Source organism: Ixodes scapularis, unplaced genomic scaffold (genome assembly GCF_016920785.2).
Source record: "Ixodes scapularis isolate PalLabHiFi unplaced genomic scaffold, ASM1692078v2 PGA_scaffold4__175_contigs__length_147842914, whole genome shotgun sequence".
NCBI classification, from domain to species: domain Eukaryota; kingdom Metazoa; phylum Arthropoda; class Arachnida; order Ixodida; family Ixodidae; genus Ixodes; species Ixodes scapularis.
The window spans coordinates 126,544,703-126,561,585 of NW_024609879.1; the positions used below are offsets into that span (position 1 = coordinate 126,544,703).

At 45.7% G+C, this 16,883-nt stretch overlaps 1 protein-coding gene across 1 annotated transcript; it reads left to right on the top strand.

Moving 5' to 3' along the window:
- The first annotated feature begins 260 nt into the window (after positions 1-260).
- Positions 261-15,393, top strand: LOC120849360. The gene is made up of 7 exons (XM_040221567.3): positions 261-571; positions 3,334-3,407; positions 4,782-4,862; positions 7,995-8,436; positions 9,446-9,534; positions 11,880-12,063; positions 13,447-15,393. The coding sequence occupies exons 1-7, from the start codon at positions 343-345 to the stop codon at positions 13,551-13,553; spliced, it is 1,206 nt and encodes a 401-aa protein (XP_040077501.1). The 5' UTR covers positions 261-342; the 3' UTR covers positions 13,554-15,393.
- Positions 15,394-16,883: the final 1,490 nt, after the last annotated feature.

Below are 16,883 nucleotides of genomic sequence, written 5' to 3' on the forward strand. Positions count from 1 at the left end.
ACCAGGCGGATTTTTTCGGTTGCGCACTCGCTTGCAAATTTGCATTGAATTGCATTATAATCAACACCATGCTGTTTTTCCACCCAATTTGTTAGTGCTTGCCTAAGTCAAATATAAGTCGTTCAAACAAAACAGACATCTACCAGCAGGCATAAAAAACAGTTGCTCCACACATTATTTTTACCTTTGCTCTTGTTTCGGTTTAAAAGTAACGTCCAGAATCCACATCCAAATCCGAAGTCACTTCTAATCCCTTTGTTTGGTTCTTTTGGTTCGGTGGTTGGCGCCTTGTTGGCCTTGTCTGTACCTCTGTACTGTACTGTGCTGTGCTTATACGTCTTGATGGATACGCTTGCACTTTATAGTTTCGATGACGGCTCTCTTGGCGTTGCAACTGTCAAATTCATACGGGATTATAATCCTGTATGCCACAACGCCAAAGTGTGGCCGCGATACAAGGACGCCACTCAAAAAAAAAACTGGGTTAAAGTGAATTGGCCCAACCAGGACAAGTCTGGTAACTCAACAGGGGGTACAAGCGTCCACGCCGCTCAGGTCGTCCGTTTCGGAGGTACGTTTCTTACGTCTTATATTTGATCGAGCTTCGCGATAAATGAGCATGATTTCGCTAAAGCCTGGACTTCGTGGAGCAAATATACGAAGGACGATGTTTGCCCGACAGCGTTTGCTCTGCGCGGTGCGGGTGCCGCAGGGCGGTTGTTCGCTTCGTATTCGCTCTAGTGGGTTCAACCTTAAAGGGAAGATGGGGCACTTCTACATTTGAGAAAAAACGCTTTAATTGCGTTCATTTGGCCTTTAGAATAACAGATATCAAAATTATATTTCAATGCGACGCGCCGGAGAGCCACAAGAGCAATTTCAAAATAGGGCTGAAGCCCCGCCCCCCTAGCCTTGGGCAGCCAAAAGATCCGTCGATGACGTCACGGACAGCGACTGTCTTTCGCGTTTTTCTTGCGTTTAACAATACTTACGCAGCAAATGGTTTGGTATTCGGGTTCACGGGGTAAAAATACACTAGAATTCACTTCTAACTCATTTTTTCCAAGAAGCTCCGTAGCTTCCCTTTAATCGGATAAGCTGTGAAATGAGATTCGCAGTGCCTAGCGTTACGTCCGACGGAGCTCCGAATACGTAGTGTGTAGAGTACCGTCCGACGGCACTCTTGCAGAGCGTTCAAGTGCCGTCCGACGGTACTCTACTCACGCATTGAAATGCCGTCCGAAAATCTCGTATAAAACGAGTTCTCAAAACGAGTTTTTCGAAAAGTGTAGCTTAGTCAATAAAGAAAAAAAAAAAAAAAAAAAGGGAGTGTAGCTTAGTGGTAAGATATGTCTCATAAGCAAGCGATCCCGGGTTCGATCCCCGGTGCGTGCTTACTTTTTTTTTTTTCTTGAACATTTTATTTTGCCGACGCATTTGCCGATATTTACATTTTTTTTTTTTACGATTAAAGGGGTTATGGCGTGAAAATTAAACGGATAGATTATTCTTGAAATGGAATGCTCATAGGCTACTTAGTATATACACCAAGTGACGCGATTTTTAGAGCTCTGGTAATAGCAATATTCAATTTACGAATTTTTATCATTTTCATCTGGCGACCAGGCAGCACTGCCCAAGTTAGTCACACCATGGTGTCCATAAACCAGGTGACCATGAACACTCTCTCATTCTAGACGCCCCCATAATTGCTCAAGCTCTCCTCGTCGCGGTACTGGCGGTACAATCAAAACCGCTCACACAACTCGGTAACCCGAAAGCTATTCTTGCTCTCACCCCCGGCCCGTTGACCTTCCACCCTGCATGCGCCTGTGAGATATTCCCGGACGACGGTGACCACGGCGAGTTCATCCGTTAAGGCCCGTTCACACTCTTGCGGCCGAGTTAGACCGAGAGAGACCAGACCGGTTTTTAAGCCTCTTGCGACTTAGGACCAGCTCCACTGCATCGCATCCGGTCCTAAGAAGTCGCAAAAGCTTTAAAAACCGGTCTGGTCTCTCTCGGTCGAAGTCGGTCGCAAGAGTGTGAACGGGCCTTTACTCGTCGTCGCTGGAGCTGGTCGCCAGTGGGTCGCAGTCAAAATGAACAGCTTCCAACATCTCTAGATAGCAATCACTCTCGTCGCTGCTGCGATCAATGTCGAACACTTCGACAAGGCGAGCGATGCCGTAAACGTAATCATTACGGACCCCATGCTCGAAACATGGAAGGTAAACGAGGAAGCTGAGGCTCGATAAGCCAAGCGAGCCAAGTCTGTGAGTGCGTGCAAGGAGACACCGCGCTGGAGGCTGGCTACGTAGCCAACCTTCAGCTCCGCCCGGATCTGCTCCTTCGAGGGGCTTGCATATAAATCGATTTATCCACAAAACTATCGCGCCATTTTCAAAACAAATTTAGCAGGATTATAGGAACATAATATGAGTCCTAGCAGTATAGTTATCTCATATTTTATCTTTGACGTGTCATAACTTCTTTAACACAGGAAAAAACTAATGTCACCGAAATTTCGCTGAACGAAGTGCTATGGGACTTTGTTTCCGGAAGTGCATGGGGTTCAGCGGGGCTTGGTTTGCTGGCTGGAGCCACTTACACAGCGCTGTGTAAGTGGCTCTTTCTTTTGTGTGCATGAAAGCTTAAGAGTGCTTGTTTTGGGGGTGCGCTGTTTTCTTGTCAGTTATGAACAACCAACTCGCCCAAACCTCCATTTTAACAAGTCTATTGTCCTTCTCACACCCAAGCAGCCCCCTCGAAACAGCTTGTTATTTAAGACACTCTGGAAGAATTCACTGCAAAATTTAGTGCGCGTGGCAACTTGAGTGGTACGTGAAGATTGTGCCAGCTGCCAACAAGTCTGAGGAAACCCTGCTGCTGTAAACAGCACGTTCATGTCACATTCTTAGGAATTGCTTCGAACGTCCGTTATTCTCAGAAACCGTCACAAGAAACACGAGAAAGAAAAAAAAAAAATGTAATGGGCATCTGTACCTGGAAGTACAGATGGAGTCGCTTTTTTAACCAATTAAGGAATGCTGCATCGGACGTAACGTAGGAATAATTCACAATATGCTTGTGTTTATGTCATGTACCGGCAGTAAACCGTAATATTCAATAAGGTCGTGTAGGTTACACAGGACGTAACTTCCGTTGAAACGTTCCTTTCTAGCACAAGCGCTATTTCCACGCAAACACTTTTCCACTTAGGTGCAGAAATTGAATGCGTGTTAGGGTTATTTATGTTTCACCTCAAAGTGCTTGTACGTAGGTGAAACATAGGACCTCAATTTTCGTATGTAATGCTTTGTTGCTCTTCAGTCTCCCGTCCCGAGCTGGAGAAGCTCTTAAACAAGATGCTGGACGAGCGGAATGCTGTGCCCAAGAAGGACGAGGTAAGCAGCTTTTGTGGAACAAGCAGTTGGAAACTTTGCAGCATCACTTTGGCAGTGCATCAGTGCAACTTCCCTACACTGCGGTGCCTGGAATGCATCTCCGACTGGTGTGTTTAGCATCCTATACCGCCCATGCATTGAGTGCGGTACCACAGTGGCAACAAATTACCTCATAGGGGCTGCCATGTCATGTTGTCATCTGTGGTGACCCTGGTGGTTGGTTGTAGTTCCAACTGCTGTTGGAAAAAGTGGGCAAACGCAAGCGTCGCTGTCATTGCGGCTAGAGCCACTTTATATGGCAGCTAAAAGCTTTAGCTGCCAGAGAAGCAACATTAGGCCAAAAGTGCTAGACACAACACCTAAAGCGGCAGCGGAGATCTCCATTTTGGCCGTGGGAGGTTGCCAGCGCCTCTAGCGACCGTTTGATCACTCTTCGTTTGAGCATCCTGATTTAAGTTTGGAATACGGACGAGTGATGTTGATGTAGGCACAGATTATTTAACTTACACAGAAGAAGCTCTAGGATAAAGTCAACCCCAAATCTCATGTGTCGGAAAGGCCTCCCACTTGAGTATCGTCGGGGGCAGGAGTAGCAGACGGTGTCTGAATCCTGTCCAAGCGCGTTTGGCGATCCTCAGTGCAGCCCGTTGCTATGGAAACTGAGTCAGCTTGGGTCGTCTCCATAATGACATACTGACCAATTGTGGCGGGAGGTGGCATACAAAAAAGAGTGCCATTACTCTGGTAGCTAGCTGCCATATAGGGTGGCTATAATCGCTGCATCACAGCCCGTGGCTGCATAAGCTGCTGTTCATTGGCTGTCTGCAGAGTGAGATAGAGCATAACAAGCATCTGTTGTCTCCACCCCCACTGTTGTGCCACCGCTAGGATTGCCACCAACATGATATCACATGGCGGAAATCGGAAGACCAGAAATGAGGATGCAGTATACGCATAATTTGGAGATGCGTTAGGTGCCATACTTAAACTGTGCTGGTAGTAACAAAGTAACCTATTAAGTGGAAATCTGCATTAATTGAAGATTATGTAATGTACTATCGGCTGCAAAAGTTTACGAACCGCGGGAAGAAACTAAGAAATTTATTTGTGGCGTTGTCCTCTAGTTTGGACGTACTTCACAGGTGTGGGTGATTCATCATCCCTCAAGGAATCGTCTTCACTGAAGAGGCAAGCCCAGACTTTAAGGCAGTGTAGTAAATAATTTCTTTTTGTTTCTTTCCACGGTTTGTAAACTTTTACGCCGATAGCACAATGTAGGAGGAAGTTGGAACTATAATTTGGTTTTAAAATTTTGAAAGAACTTTAAAATTTTGAAAGACCTTATTTTCCTAATTTTACAATTTTTCATCACAGAAAAGGCAAGTCCACAAAAAAAAAGATAACATGGAAGACAGGCTTGTCAAACAGCTTAGGGATGACCTGAGGGAACAGAAGGTATGTATGCAAACTTTTGTTGTGAAGATGTTAGATTTATTGAGAGTTGCATATCAGTAGTCACATGATGTTGCCATTTGGTGTTTGGTTACAGATATTTTTGTATTTCAGAGCTCTCCTCTTAATATGTAATTGTTAGTCTTGTGTGCTGTCTAAAGTGTACTAATTATTATTTAATTTAAGCCAACTTCGAGCTGTTCAGACTGGACGGGTGGCTGGAAAGTGTAGGTTTACTAGTTTAGTAACCTGTAAAGTAAATGCCATATGCTGTTCTTTTCCTCAGCACAAGAAGTAGTCTGAGTGCAGCAGCAGCAGAGCTTTGTGTGCTTACCAGAGGTCACTTCTGAAAAGCACAGGCCAGATTTGCTAATAGCTTCTTATGCTGCTACGACAACTTGGCTAAGAAGTTCATAGGTTATGACGTAGTAAGAAAAGAGAAATCTGTATTCACAAATGCTTTCTTAAATAAGAGGAGGAAAACGACAATCTCTTGCGGAAAAACTACAGCTTGCAGTGTCTTGCAAGTCGTTGCAAGAGGCGACTGTTACTGTGGTGACGGCGTTCTTGGCAATTCCAATAGCCGTTTGGAAAGCTCACCGTGTTGGAGCACGTGCATTTCAACTACAGCAAGAAACAAGGGCAGGAGGTTATGGCTTGCTTCTCTTGCAACACTTGTGTGTTGACCTGACCGTGCTTAGTAAAGTGCTAATACCGCCGCAGGGCAAATGCTCTTGAATGCTGAGCTTCACCGAGGACGAGGTAACTCTTGGTTATGAAGCCTACAAAACTTTTATATATGCTCAAGGGGCAGCCTGCATGCCTCGCTTGCAAAGCGGTGCATAAGTGAACAAATTGTCACATTTTTTTTCTTGGTCTTAAGGATCTGAGAGGGGATGGACAACATAAAAAGGGAGTCACATAAATTGGTGATCCAATATCGCGTACCAGCCATGGCTCCCAAGAAATATGCTCGCTCCGTGTTGATATTTCTACCTCTATTACATCTGAATAAAAAGCACCTACACAGGGGTGGAACGGCTGCGCCATTTGCGCCATTTTGCGCCAGGCGCATTTGTCTGCGCCATCCTGCGCCATGTAGTGGAAACTGCGCCACAGCCAATACCTCGCGCCATTATGCACCAAATCGCAAAACGTGCGCCAAAAAAAAAATTTTACTTTGTCTTGGTTTCGGTTTTCATCGACTCGATTGGCAACAATGAGCACGTTTAGCTTGCTCGGCCTTTCAATCCTTTGTTCTGTTTATTCTCCCTCTGTATCCCGAGTCGAAAGCGCGCGAGAAAAACTCGGGGGTCGGATTCTAAGCGCTCCACCACCTGGGAAGTTGGAACCGCATTTCCGCAAGATAAGTCGTGATTTGATAGAGCTGAAACGCTGTCCGATCCGAAACTTTGACGGTCAGCACCTCTCACGAGATTTTAATCTTGCTCCTGCTTATCGCTTCGAATACGATAACTCCCTTAATTGTAGTCTGCTGCTTCGATATTGAGCTGCACAATAGGACCAACGCGAAATTCGTTGCCCTGTTCCTCCGCGCAACTGGACGTCCGTTGCATATGCACGTCTAGTAGTTCGCACATATAATTACTAAGTCGAGCACGTGTGGGCTGTGCGATAAGCAGTGCTGGTTTCCATTTTGAACGGCTGAAAGCCGCTCAGAAATAATCAAGGACACTGCCTCCAGAAACATGAAAGTTTCAAGTTTTCGCATCTGTTACACTGTTATCCCATTTACATAAATCCCTAACCACTCATGTTCATCTGTGCTGCAAAGCACAATTGAAATTGCTCCCGTGCTCGTCAAAGACACAAGCTGAGGTGAAATGAAAACTGATCTGAGCTGCTCCTAGCCTGCTCCAAGATGTAGTTTTAGCTGCTTCCAACCTGCTCCAAAACAGCTGTTTCAGCTGCTCCCGTGGCTGCTCCCATGTACATTTCATGAGTTCCACCCCTGCTACAGCATATCCCATCCGCAAGACCACTTTGCAACGAGAAACTGCGTCTATTTTCAAAAGACGCATTTCCTGGCCTGCCAGTCATCCTCCACTATGATAATGAAAATAGGCGATTTTCTAAATCCCCAAGCACCCTGGTCGTATGATTGCTTGAGTGCGGGCGGGGGCGCTTGACGGGATTTAAAAAATGGTCTATTCTGAGACGAGGGTACACTGCTAATCACCAAATTGAGGTCACACTATTCATACCTGAAGGGTTCACCAAAGAGTTGTTTCCGTGTTCCCTTCCATTGAATCATCATGACGTGCCTCACTAAGCTTTAGGTAAGCTCAATGGAATCGTCGGCTGCGTGCTGCACCAATAGTTTTGCATTCTTTCTCTTTTGCAGCTTGAAGTTGAGATTCACACGAACTGTGTGCAGAAAAATGCCCCCTGCTCGCTCCCTAAACTACAGAGTGTCACAAAAAAGATTTACAGGGCTTTTTACACCGCAAAACAAACTAGGCATCGCCGAACGCTCATTCTCCGCCCGCCCAAAGGTAACGCTAGAGGTCACAACCAGATGCCAAAGTTTCAGCCCGATTCAATAACTTAATCAAAAGTTATAGGTGATTTTCTGAAAATTTTAATGGGAAAATGGAGCCCATGTTTGCCTGTTTTCGGTTTCTGGTGCCATAGAGCCCCATGTATTCGAAAGCTCCGTCGGCCGCCATTTCTCCATTGAAAGTTTCGGAAAATCACATAACTTTTGATTAATTTATCGGATTGGGCTGAAACTTTGGCATTTGGTTGTGACCTCAAGCACTACCTTTGGGCGGAAAATGAGCGTTCGGCGATGCCTAGTTTTTTTTTTGCTTTAAAAAAGACCGTGTAAATTTTCTTTCGTGACAACCTGTACTTAATCCCTGTACGTAAGTGACGTGTGGTCGTGTTGATCCTAAGAAGTTTGTAGGACACCTCGGGGGCTGTCGCAGGACTTTGTTGCGAGCTATGTAAAACTTACAATAATTTTGTCTCACGAATATGAATTTTTCTCCAGATTCGTCGTAACATTGTTTCATGAATCCAGCCTCCGTTGCTTAGGGCTTCTTTTATCATACTTAGTTGTTCAAATCTGATAATATGCCATCACATGCGCATATCATTTGTTGTCTATAGCTCTTGCACGCATCTCCTGGTGGCCTGGAGGAGCCGACCGACTTGCCGCCACAAGTTCAAGAGCCTCTCGCGGTACCTGCCCTGGCCAGGGCCGAAGAGAGTGGGGCAAGGGTCTCCTATGCAGATGCCATGGCTGCAGTGACCGAGGCCAGGGCTCAGGCCGAGGCGAGGGCTGTACTCGCCGAGGCTAAGGCAGAGCAGTCTGAGGCCAGGGAAAAGGAAATCTCAACCAAACTGGAGCTAGCTGAGGCCAGGACGGAGGAGATTGAGGCGAGACTGGAGCAGGCCGAGGCCAGGCTGGAGCAGGCCGAGGCCAGGCTGGAGCAGGCCGAGGCCAGGGCAGAGGAGGCCGAGGCCAGGGCAGAGGAGGCCGAGACCAAAGTGCTCCAAGGTAGAGCACAGATGACTTTTGTGCTGGACGATCTCCTTCCTGCTTTGAGAGGTATGACTGAATTCCCAAATTTCTGGAAACTTCTTGATCATATCCCATTTTTTATGCCTAAGCTAGAGTAAAATATTCACTCTTGTTTTGATTACCACGTGGACTAGGAGCATAACCTGTTTATACTGCAATGGGAGAGAGACTCGAAATAGTTTCTAGAAGGTTTGATCTTAATCAGCTTTGAAACATACTTTAACATTGTTTGCTTTCATTCAGAGTGTTTGTCCTGTGATTATATATTTCCAACTCCACATCAGGTTCAAGATTTTCTTCCAGCATGTTTTCAAGAACTTCGAAATCTACACACGTTTGCAAGCCCGGTTTCAGGGTGCCGCCGCCTTGCTCGGTTACGGCCTGCGCAAGTGCGTCATAATCCGTTTACGAAGCCTTTCTAAGTCGTCGTAATCAGATTACGGAAGCCTTTCTAAGGCGTCGTAATCAGATTACGACTGCACCCAAGCGCACCCCAATGAACAAGATGGTGGTGACCTGAGATCAGATTTGCAAACGTGTATTGTAAGCCTGCTGGTTTCGACGGTTCTTAAAGATGCACTAAGGATGTTTCCGAAATTGTCTGTTCTCGGTGCTAAATCCTTCTACAGGCTCTAAGCATCCTAAAAATCCAAAACTTACGGTGATGTGGCGCTTATTTCCCTTCCAAAAATGTGATTTAAGATAGGGAGACGCCTCTTCCTGAGTAAAACTTTGCGCTGAAGAAGGGCAGTGCATAACCTGGCCGAGGCGACGGTGGGCTGATGAAAGGCGCTTGTCAGTCAATTGCAAGCCGCCTCTTTGATGGCAGACAACGCAGCGTTGTCTGCTGGGTCGTTGCCGGTAAGCGCTCCATTATTATGGGATGGTTGAGGTTCTCTCACCCTCTAGCCTAGCTGTTGAGTTGACAGTTGGCATCGGCATCGAAAACATTGAAGTACTATAACAGAATTATGATTTCTGTGCGAGATTAGAGGACGACAGTTTTAATTTTATGGTGGACACTTCTTTTTCGCAGATGTGCCACAGATTCTTGCAAGCCTTCAGCATCGTGAAGCAGCGGGCCCCATGCTTCCAGGAGTGCCCGGGAATGTGATGGAGAACACGGTATGTAGACATTCTCTGTTTACTATATGTTTGAACGGAGCCGTATATTGGAAGAGTCTGGCCAGTGGGTGCGGTAACGAAGGTGCTGGAGAGGAGAAAAGTGAAGGAAAGGGAGGAGAGGAGTGATGGTGATTGCTGCGCCAATTGCGCCAGACTGCGCCAAAGGGCTAACCCTGCTACATCCTGCTACATTTTGCCAAGATATGGGTAATTGTGCCAAGCTTGCGCCAAAGGACCAATTTTGGTTGCCTTTCAAAACCAAAACTAAACTGAGAACCGTAATCGAGCATGCGTGAGCCAGATGGCGCAAGCGGCCTCCCGACTTACCGTACCTTGCATCAATCGTCTATCCGGTCTTGCATGGTTTTTTCCGCCGTCTTGCATTTTGCGCTTTCGTCGTCTCAAGGATTTAGTCTCTCGTGTCTTTTAAAAAAAAATATTCAACGATAGACGCAGGCATTTGCGGACGGTCCGACGTCAGTGTGCTGGGAGCCGGACCTGTCGCCATGCTTTGAAAGAAAACCATCAAAACCACGTTTTTGCGCGGCGAGGGTTACTTTGTGAGTTGAAGCGCTCGCACGACCACAGTCGCCGTGGTCACGCGACGTCGCGTGTTGCCGTCTCCACATCGCTGCAGATATGGGGCTTGCTAAACTGAAGCGCATCGAGATTCCTGTTCTTGTTTAAATCATACACTGCTACAAAAATTCCTATTTAACTCTAAGCTGCTGCGAAGTATTGACTACCTAGGTTTCTCTCGATGGGCTTTCTTTCGAGAGGGACCCCAGTACGTGAAAAATCTGCCGCGAAAGAAGGTTGATGAAGAGAAGTGAGCTAAAGCAAAGAAGGCAATGTCTGCACGCTGAACCCGCACAGCGCTTGTTTGTCACGAGTTCAGTCGTTGCACACGGCGTTTCAAGAACTTTTTGACCCTGGCTCGCGATGTGATATATCGGTGCGCTCAGGTTCTTTTTTTCTGTGTGTTTGGCCTGTACCTCGCATGCCGGCCTGGCAAGCACGTGCCGCTGGACTGTTTATTGTCGTGTGCTGGACAATTGCATTTTGCATACTATTTTGGGAACCAGTTGGCGACGGAGCGGAGTGGCATGGTTTCGGTTTTGATTGAACATCCGTTGTCTCCACTGGCGCGACGAAGCACGTGGAATTGCAAGCCTGCTGAAGTTGCCCTCACGTGCATGCGAACATGATTGCACGACAGATGCACCAGCTGGGACGCTTGCAATCCATTGTTTAACGGTTACTTAATTTTTATAAAAATCTGGCACGTCAGGAGCCAGTAAAACGATGGCTAGGTTGTTGTTTTTTTTTTTTTTGGAATTGCTCGGCAGCGCCTACAGCACTGTATACTTGTGGGATGTCTCGGCAGTAAAAACAGAAGCATCGTGTTCCATCACAGCTCGTCACATCAGAACACAACACAAAGTGCCTTTCGTTTGTCCAGCACTTAAAACAAATATTTATATTTCTAAAAATATCTGCTCCAAAAGCCACTTTTTTTTTTGCACCGAAACACTGTTTTGGCTGCTCCAAAAGCTACTTTCACTGCTCCAAAACACTGTTTTGGCTGCTCCAAAGGCCACTTTTGCTGCTCCAAAACACTGTTTTGGCTGCTCCAAAAGGTTCTTCAAAATGGCTTAGGCCAATCACATCACTGGGAGAGTGCTGAAGGAGCGAGAGGGGAAGAGTAGCAGCTGAAGCGCGCGTTGGCTGAGCGAGTGCTTTAGCTGCTACTAGCAGCGAACTTCCTCGCGCCGCACGCACCGAGCGACCAAAGATGGCGGTGATAGCTTTCAGCACACCAAGAGGTGCACACTGCCGAAGCTTGGGGAGCGTTGAGCGAATGAAGTAAACACATAGGAGTAGGCCTCGCCCCTCGGCTCACTTCCAGGCAGTGCAGCCTGTACCGCGAGCCACGCACTCCTCTGTTTGCATTTCATTTTTCCCTATAGTACCTAAATAGCCAATGAAAAAAAACATTGCCAGGCAACTAGTTGCATGATGCATATGGTTGTGATTTGCACCCCTAGTGGACTTCCTTGAGTGTCTCTAGGGGTGCAAGTTCTTGTGCATTGAGGGGTTAGCTGAAAGATGAAGCTGCAGTTGACCATGCTTTAGAGGTGTGTTACAGCCAGTGTGCGTGTAATCTTGAGGGCACACTTGCGTGGCTGTTTGGAATATTTTACGTCGCGGTCTGGCTCTGTTCATGATGCACTTACTTACCACCAGCATGTCAAGGCTGCGCATGCATGCATGGACTTTAATCTAAAAGGATTCATTTGGATGTGGCCACTATACTTGGTTCTATTTCTATTCTTATATTTCAGGTACACTTCGGTGATATCGTGGTGACCGACGTCCAGATGAAGCGGCTCGACGGAAAGCCGGCATCCCTGTACACACAGGACCTGGCTGTGATGGTGTTCGGGAGCGACGCTCTGGCAGAGTGCTGCCTTTCCGGCTCTGTGACAAAATCATCCCTGCCTAAAGAGCCGGTTCAGGACCTGATAGGTCAGTGAATTGCTGTAAAGAAGACCCTGAATTATCATACAAAATTAATGACAATGTTTAAAAAAAAATGTCTCGGCTACATCAAATCTGACTTTCTAATGAAATATCATAACAGGTTGAATTTTTGCAGTCTTAATACTTCACAAATTGACCGAAATGCTATGTTCGGAATTCTGCAGCAGCTAAATATCACTCTCTGCATCGAACTGATCATTGGTTCTCACGTATGGTAAAATTATGTGGACACAAAAAATAAGGATACCATATTTTCCGGTGTATAAGTCGCATTTTGTTCCAAATTCCGGTCTTGTACGATGGCGCGACTTGTTTAGAAACGTTTTCATGAAAACTTCTCGTGGCTGCAGCAAGTCCTCCATCGCCCGCCAAGGAGTGCGAAAAGCATGATAGATAATGGAACAGTTTGAAGGCCACCTGGCACCAGTCTGTTCCATTATCTGTTGGGCCTTCATCTATCGTGAAAACACAAAGCCAAATACGGCAACAGCTGCATTTGCCTTTATGTTCTTTAATTGTATCGGTGCCGTGCCAACCTGCCGTGACCGACAGCGCGAAAAAGCTTGCAGCAATGTTGTGGTGTGTTCCAGTGACTTTGCGTGCCGCCGCAGCGATGCTGTGGTGCCTTTCCGCATTTCAGTGCACCGTAAGACAACTTTATGCGTCATTGCTCGCAATAATGCGTTGGTGGCTGCCACTTGGCCGAAAGAGGGTCGCTGCGACGCGCCGCGTTTCAGTGCGCCATACTACAAACGCTCTGGTGGCTCCCACGCGTCGAAGGAGCGTCGCTGCAATGCGCCGTGCCGTGTTCCAGTGCGCCACATGACAACTTTAGAGACACCACTTGCAACAACGCTGTGGTGGCTCCCACATGTGCCACACGGCAACTTGACACACTGCCGCTCGCAACGACGCTGTATTGGCTCCCACATATGCCACACGGCAACTTTACTTGCTGCTGCTCACAACGGTGCTGTGGTGGCTCCCACATGCGTCTCCTTCCAGTGTGCCGCACGGCAACTTTACACGCTGCTGCTTAGAACGACGCTGTGGTGGCTCCTACATGCACCGAAAGCGCTTTGCTGTAACTCGCCACGTTCCAGTACGTCACATGGCAACTTTATGCGCCGCCGCTCGCAACAATGCTGTGGTGGCCCCACACGCGGCGAAGGAGCGTCGCTGCGACGTGCCGCTGCGATCTCGGATACAAGCGCGACTTTATGCCAACTTTTTCGTGAAGATGTTTCAATATAGGAGGTGAAGCTTATAGTCTGGAAAATACATTACTCAGTGAATCTAAAACTGGATATAAGATGACACTGTTGTATAGTTATAGTTCCTGAATTTTGTGTTTCTTTTTCTTTTCAGATCACGTGATTGCCAAATTTCCGGGTGAATCATCAAAGACTGTCAAAGAGTACCTGAGGAGGAAGTGCAGTAACACCTCATACTTGCGAAAGAAGAATATAAATTAACAAACAAGATTAGCTTTCTTTCATTTATTTATTTTCACAAGTTCAGAGATTTTAGTTTATAATGATTTTAGAAGCTTTTAAATTATTTTAGAATTTTCCATGTTTAAGGCAGCGGCCCCACGACGCAAGCTTTAATGTTGGCTTTTTAGGTTTTATTTTTTTAGGGGTACTTAAGAAATAGCTACAGAGCTGTTGTTTTGCAGCTATGTTTCTAATATCGGTGGGTAAATTACAGCAACACGTTATTGACATAACTAGCTTATGTGATCAGAAAATTGGAAATTTAGAAATTGCTTACTGCTTCCAAGATTTCTCCTTTAATATTAAAGCTTGGGTTACCATTTTTCCGCTCGCATTGTCACGGCTACAGGCTTTGCTCTATGGAGCCCGTTTCTGAAATTTCAATTAATAGGTCAATCAAGTTTGGTTGCAATTTACCCACCAATATTAGAAAAATGCCTGCAAAACGACACCTCTGTAGTTATTTTCCAAGTATCATAAAAATATAAAATATAAAGGGCAACTCCTCTTCATTTTTGTTTTTGAAAAAAATGATGCAGTCCTCTTCAGTATCATTTAGGAAGGGGACCACACGTCAAATATTGCGATAAAGTTCTATGTAAATGTTTCTTAAACGGTCCGGCAAACATTGCAACTTGCCATATTGCCGAAATCTGCTGAATCGAGCCGGCAAATTGAGGCGCAACCAACAGTGCAGTCAAGGCTACTGCGTGGGCATAGCAAACATTGAGCTAAGCATCATCACCATTTTGCTTGTTTTTACTTCTCCGGGCAAGCACAACAGGTGATGTCAGTAACGTTTCTTCTCCGTGCACCTGCGCAGCATACTTCTTGGGAGCTGCCAGGCCTCCCCACCGTTACCTCCTGATGTCTCCCGCATCACAACCGCCGTTGTCGTCTCACCGTTTGTGATTATTGTCCCTCGGAGTTTCGTCCACACACCGGACACCATGTGCGCAGACTTATGCCGCAGTTATGCAGACGTCGTCGAATGTCTTAGACACCAAAACATGGTGAAGAGTGCGGTGCAGACGACACTTGCGCCTGGCACACTGCTGACCCAATCCCTCCCGTTATTGCGTAGAGGATCACGTGACATCTCATACCTCGTGATAGCCATATTCTTGGCGGCTCGAAGACAGTGTTGCTGGAGGGAGCCAAAGTTTCAGTTTCGATTTCTGCTCGTGTTTAATATTAGATTTAAAAATGTACCTCTTTTTTTCGCGGAGCAGATGAAGTAGTGCCTTTTACAAGGGCTTTTTAATGTGAAATCACTCATTATCCCGAAATCCTTGGAATTGAGCGGAGTTGCCCTTTAATGCTGTTTTCAAACAAGTCTGATATTTTTATGATTTGTGTGATATTTTAACTATTTGAAGTGTTTTTTTTTTTTTTTTTTATACAAGTGCAATATTTATCTATTGAAAAACGTGTAAACAAGTCTGATCTTTTAAACCCTTGTGATATTTTTATGCTTTGTGTGATATTTGTAACTATTTGAAGTGTTTTTTTTTTACACAAGTGCAATATTTATCTCTTGAAAAACATGTTTTATCTTTGAGTTATAAAAGACAGTGTGACATTAGAGGGAAGGTTAATCCCCAAGGTGGTGCAGAGGTATGAAAATATAACTGGACCTCCACCTCAAAGGAACATAACTCACATGCTCTGGGCGACTGGCGAACGTCTAAAACCAGTCACCTGTGACTCTGCCTATTTTTTTTTGGCAACTGGCTGATTGGGCTTTATTGGAAAATGTGCATTTGTAATGATTTTATTTGATTGTTTTTATTTTAATAAAAGTTCCTACTGCAGTTAATCTGTATTTAATTTGTGCCCTTATTCCATGTCATTCTCTGTAACATATGAATTTGTTTAGTTACAGGGAACTGGAATTTCAAATTATATTTTATGAAGACCCTGATATATAATTAGTCATGAATAAATTATTGAAATGCTTTAAAAGCCCTACTGGTACCCCAGAATATACCTGGGAGGCTTACTTCAAGGAGCCTAAAATGCTGCTTAATAGCATACTAATAGGCTGCATTAAAGCATCCTAAAGGCCGCTTGAAAGTTTACTATTAACCCGCTTGAAAGTATACTAATAGTCCGCTTGAAAGCATACTAAAATGATGGCTAGAAGTATCCTAAAAGTGCCATTAAAGTAGAAGCCAACCGAATCTTGAAGCAGACTTCAAGTGTCTTAATAGTATGGGGAAATGTTACTTGAAAGTATGTTAAAAGCTTACTAAAAACCGGCCAATTTAGAGCAACAAGCATACTTTTGGAAGTACAAATAAAGTATACTTTAAGAGCCCCGGTTTTTCGCTAAGGGTAGGCCCGTAGGGGCCTCCTTTCCCCTCAGGAACCGACCAATCTCTTCAAATTCCGCCACTCACACGTGGTACACTGTTCTCCAATGGTCGGCGAGCTGTCATTTTGGCGTCCTAACCGTCAAACCCAAACTCCTTGTAGAGTTGTTCTCTGCTATTTTCCCAGCCTGACTGGCGCCAACCGCTAAGTTATTGCATCGGGCAAAAAGCGACAATTTTATACAAAGCGGCAAAACCCTCTGCATACACGCACATTCGGTTATAAGCCACAAGCATCTTCCAGCGCGGGCTCTTTCGGTCCCGGTCCGAGCAGACCCCCGAAACCCGAGACGCTTCTTAACGACCGCGGGGGGGACCGCTCCCGCGTCGCGGCCGCTCTGGCCCCGCCGACCCAAACGTAGAAAGCTAAAAAAACCACAATGCCGACGCAACTCTGGAAAGATAAACTTTCCTAACCAAAAGAAAACACTTTAATTAATAAGCATGACTCCTAAATACTTAACTCCTCCCCACCAAGACTGTTGCGTTGACACTTGATGTAAGCGCAACATAAATTCCTTCACCGAATATCGCACTGGCAAATATTCGAACCAACTACTCGGCCCACAGTTAACCAAAAGCAACAACGTCAACATCACGCTCTAGAAGTTCACCAACTGCTCATCCGTAAATGTCAACAAAATCAAACGGCACCGATAAAAATAAGAAAATGGTTACAATTCCAAAACCAGAAACACTAAAACGGCTGCCGCATGCAAAACGTCCAACACACACCAGAATGGGCACACAAAAGAAAAATTGCCGTGATAGCTGTAATGTTCAAAGTCAAACTGCCACTCACGATCACACACACGTTGGACCCACTCCTGTACATTCCAGGGTCCCGCAAAATCAGTGGTGGGAACTCTCAAAACTGTGGCATAATGACCACGCCCTAATCATGCCTGCAGGTCTAGCCGCAACATGCTTACCA

Excerpts from the sequence above, each read along its gene's own strand:
- LOC120849360 (XM_040221567.3), top strand. The coding sequence starts at position 343 with ATGGATACGCTTGCACTTTATAGTTTCGATGACGGCTCTCTTGGCGTT. Across the intron at positions 8,437-9,445 it reads TCTCCTTCCTGCTTTGAGAG|ATGTGCCACAGATTCTTGCA; the intron begins GTATGACTGAAT and ends TCTTTTTCGCAG. Across the intron at positions 9,535-11,879 it reads GGAATGTGATGGAGAACACG|GTACACTTCGGTGATATCGT; the intron begins GTATGTAGACAT and ends CTTATATTTCAG.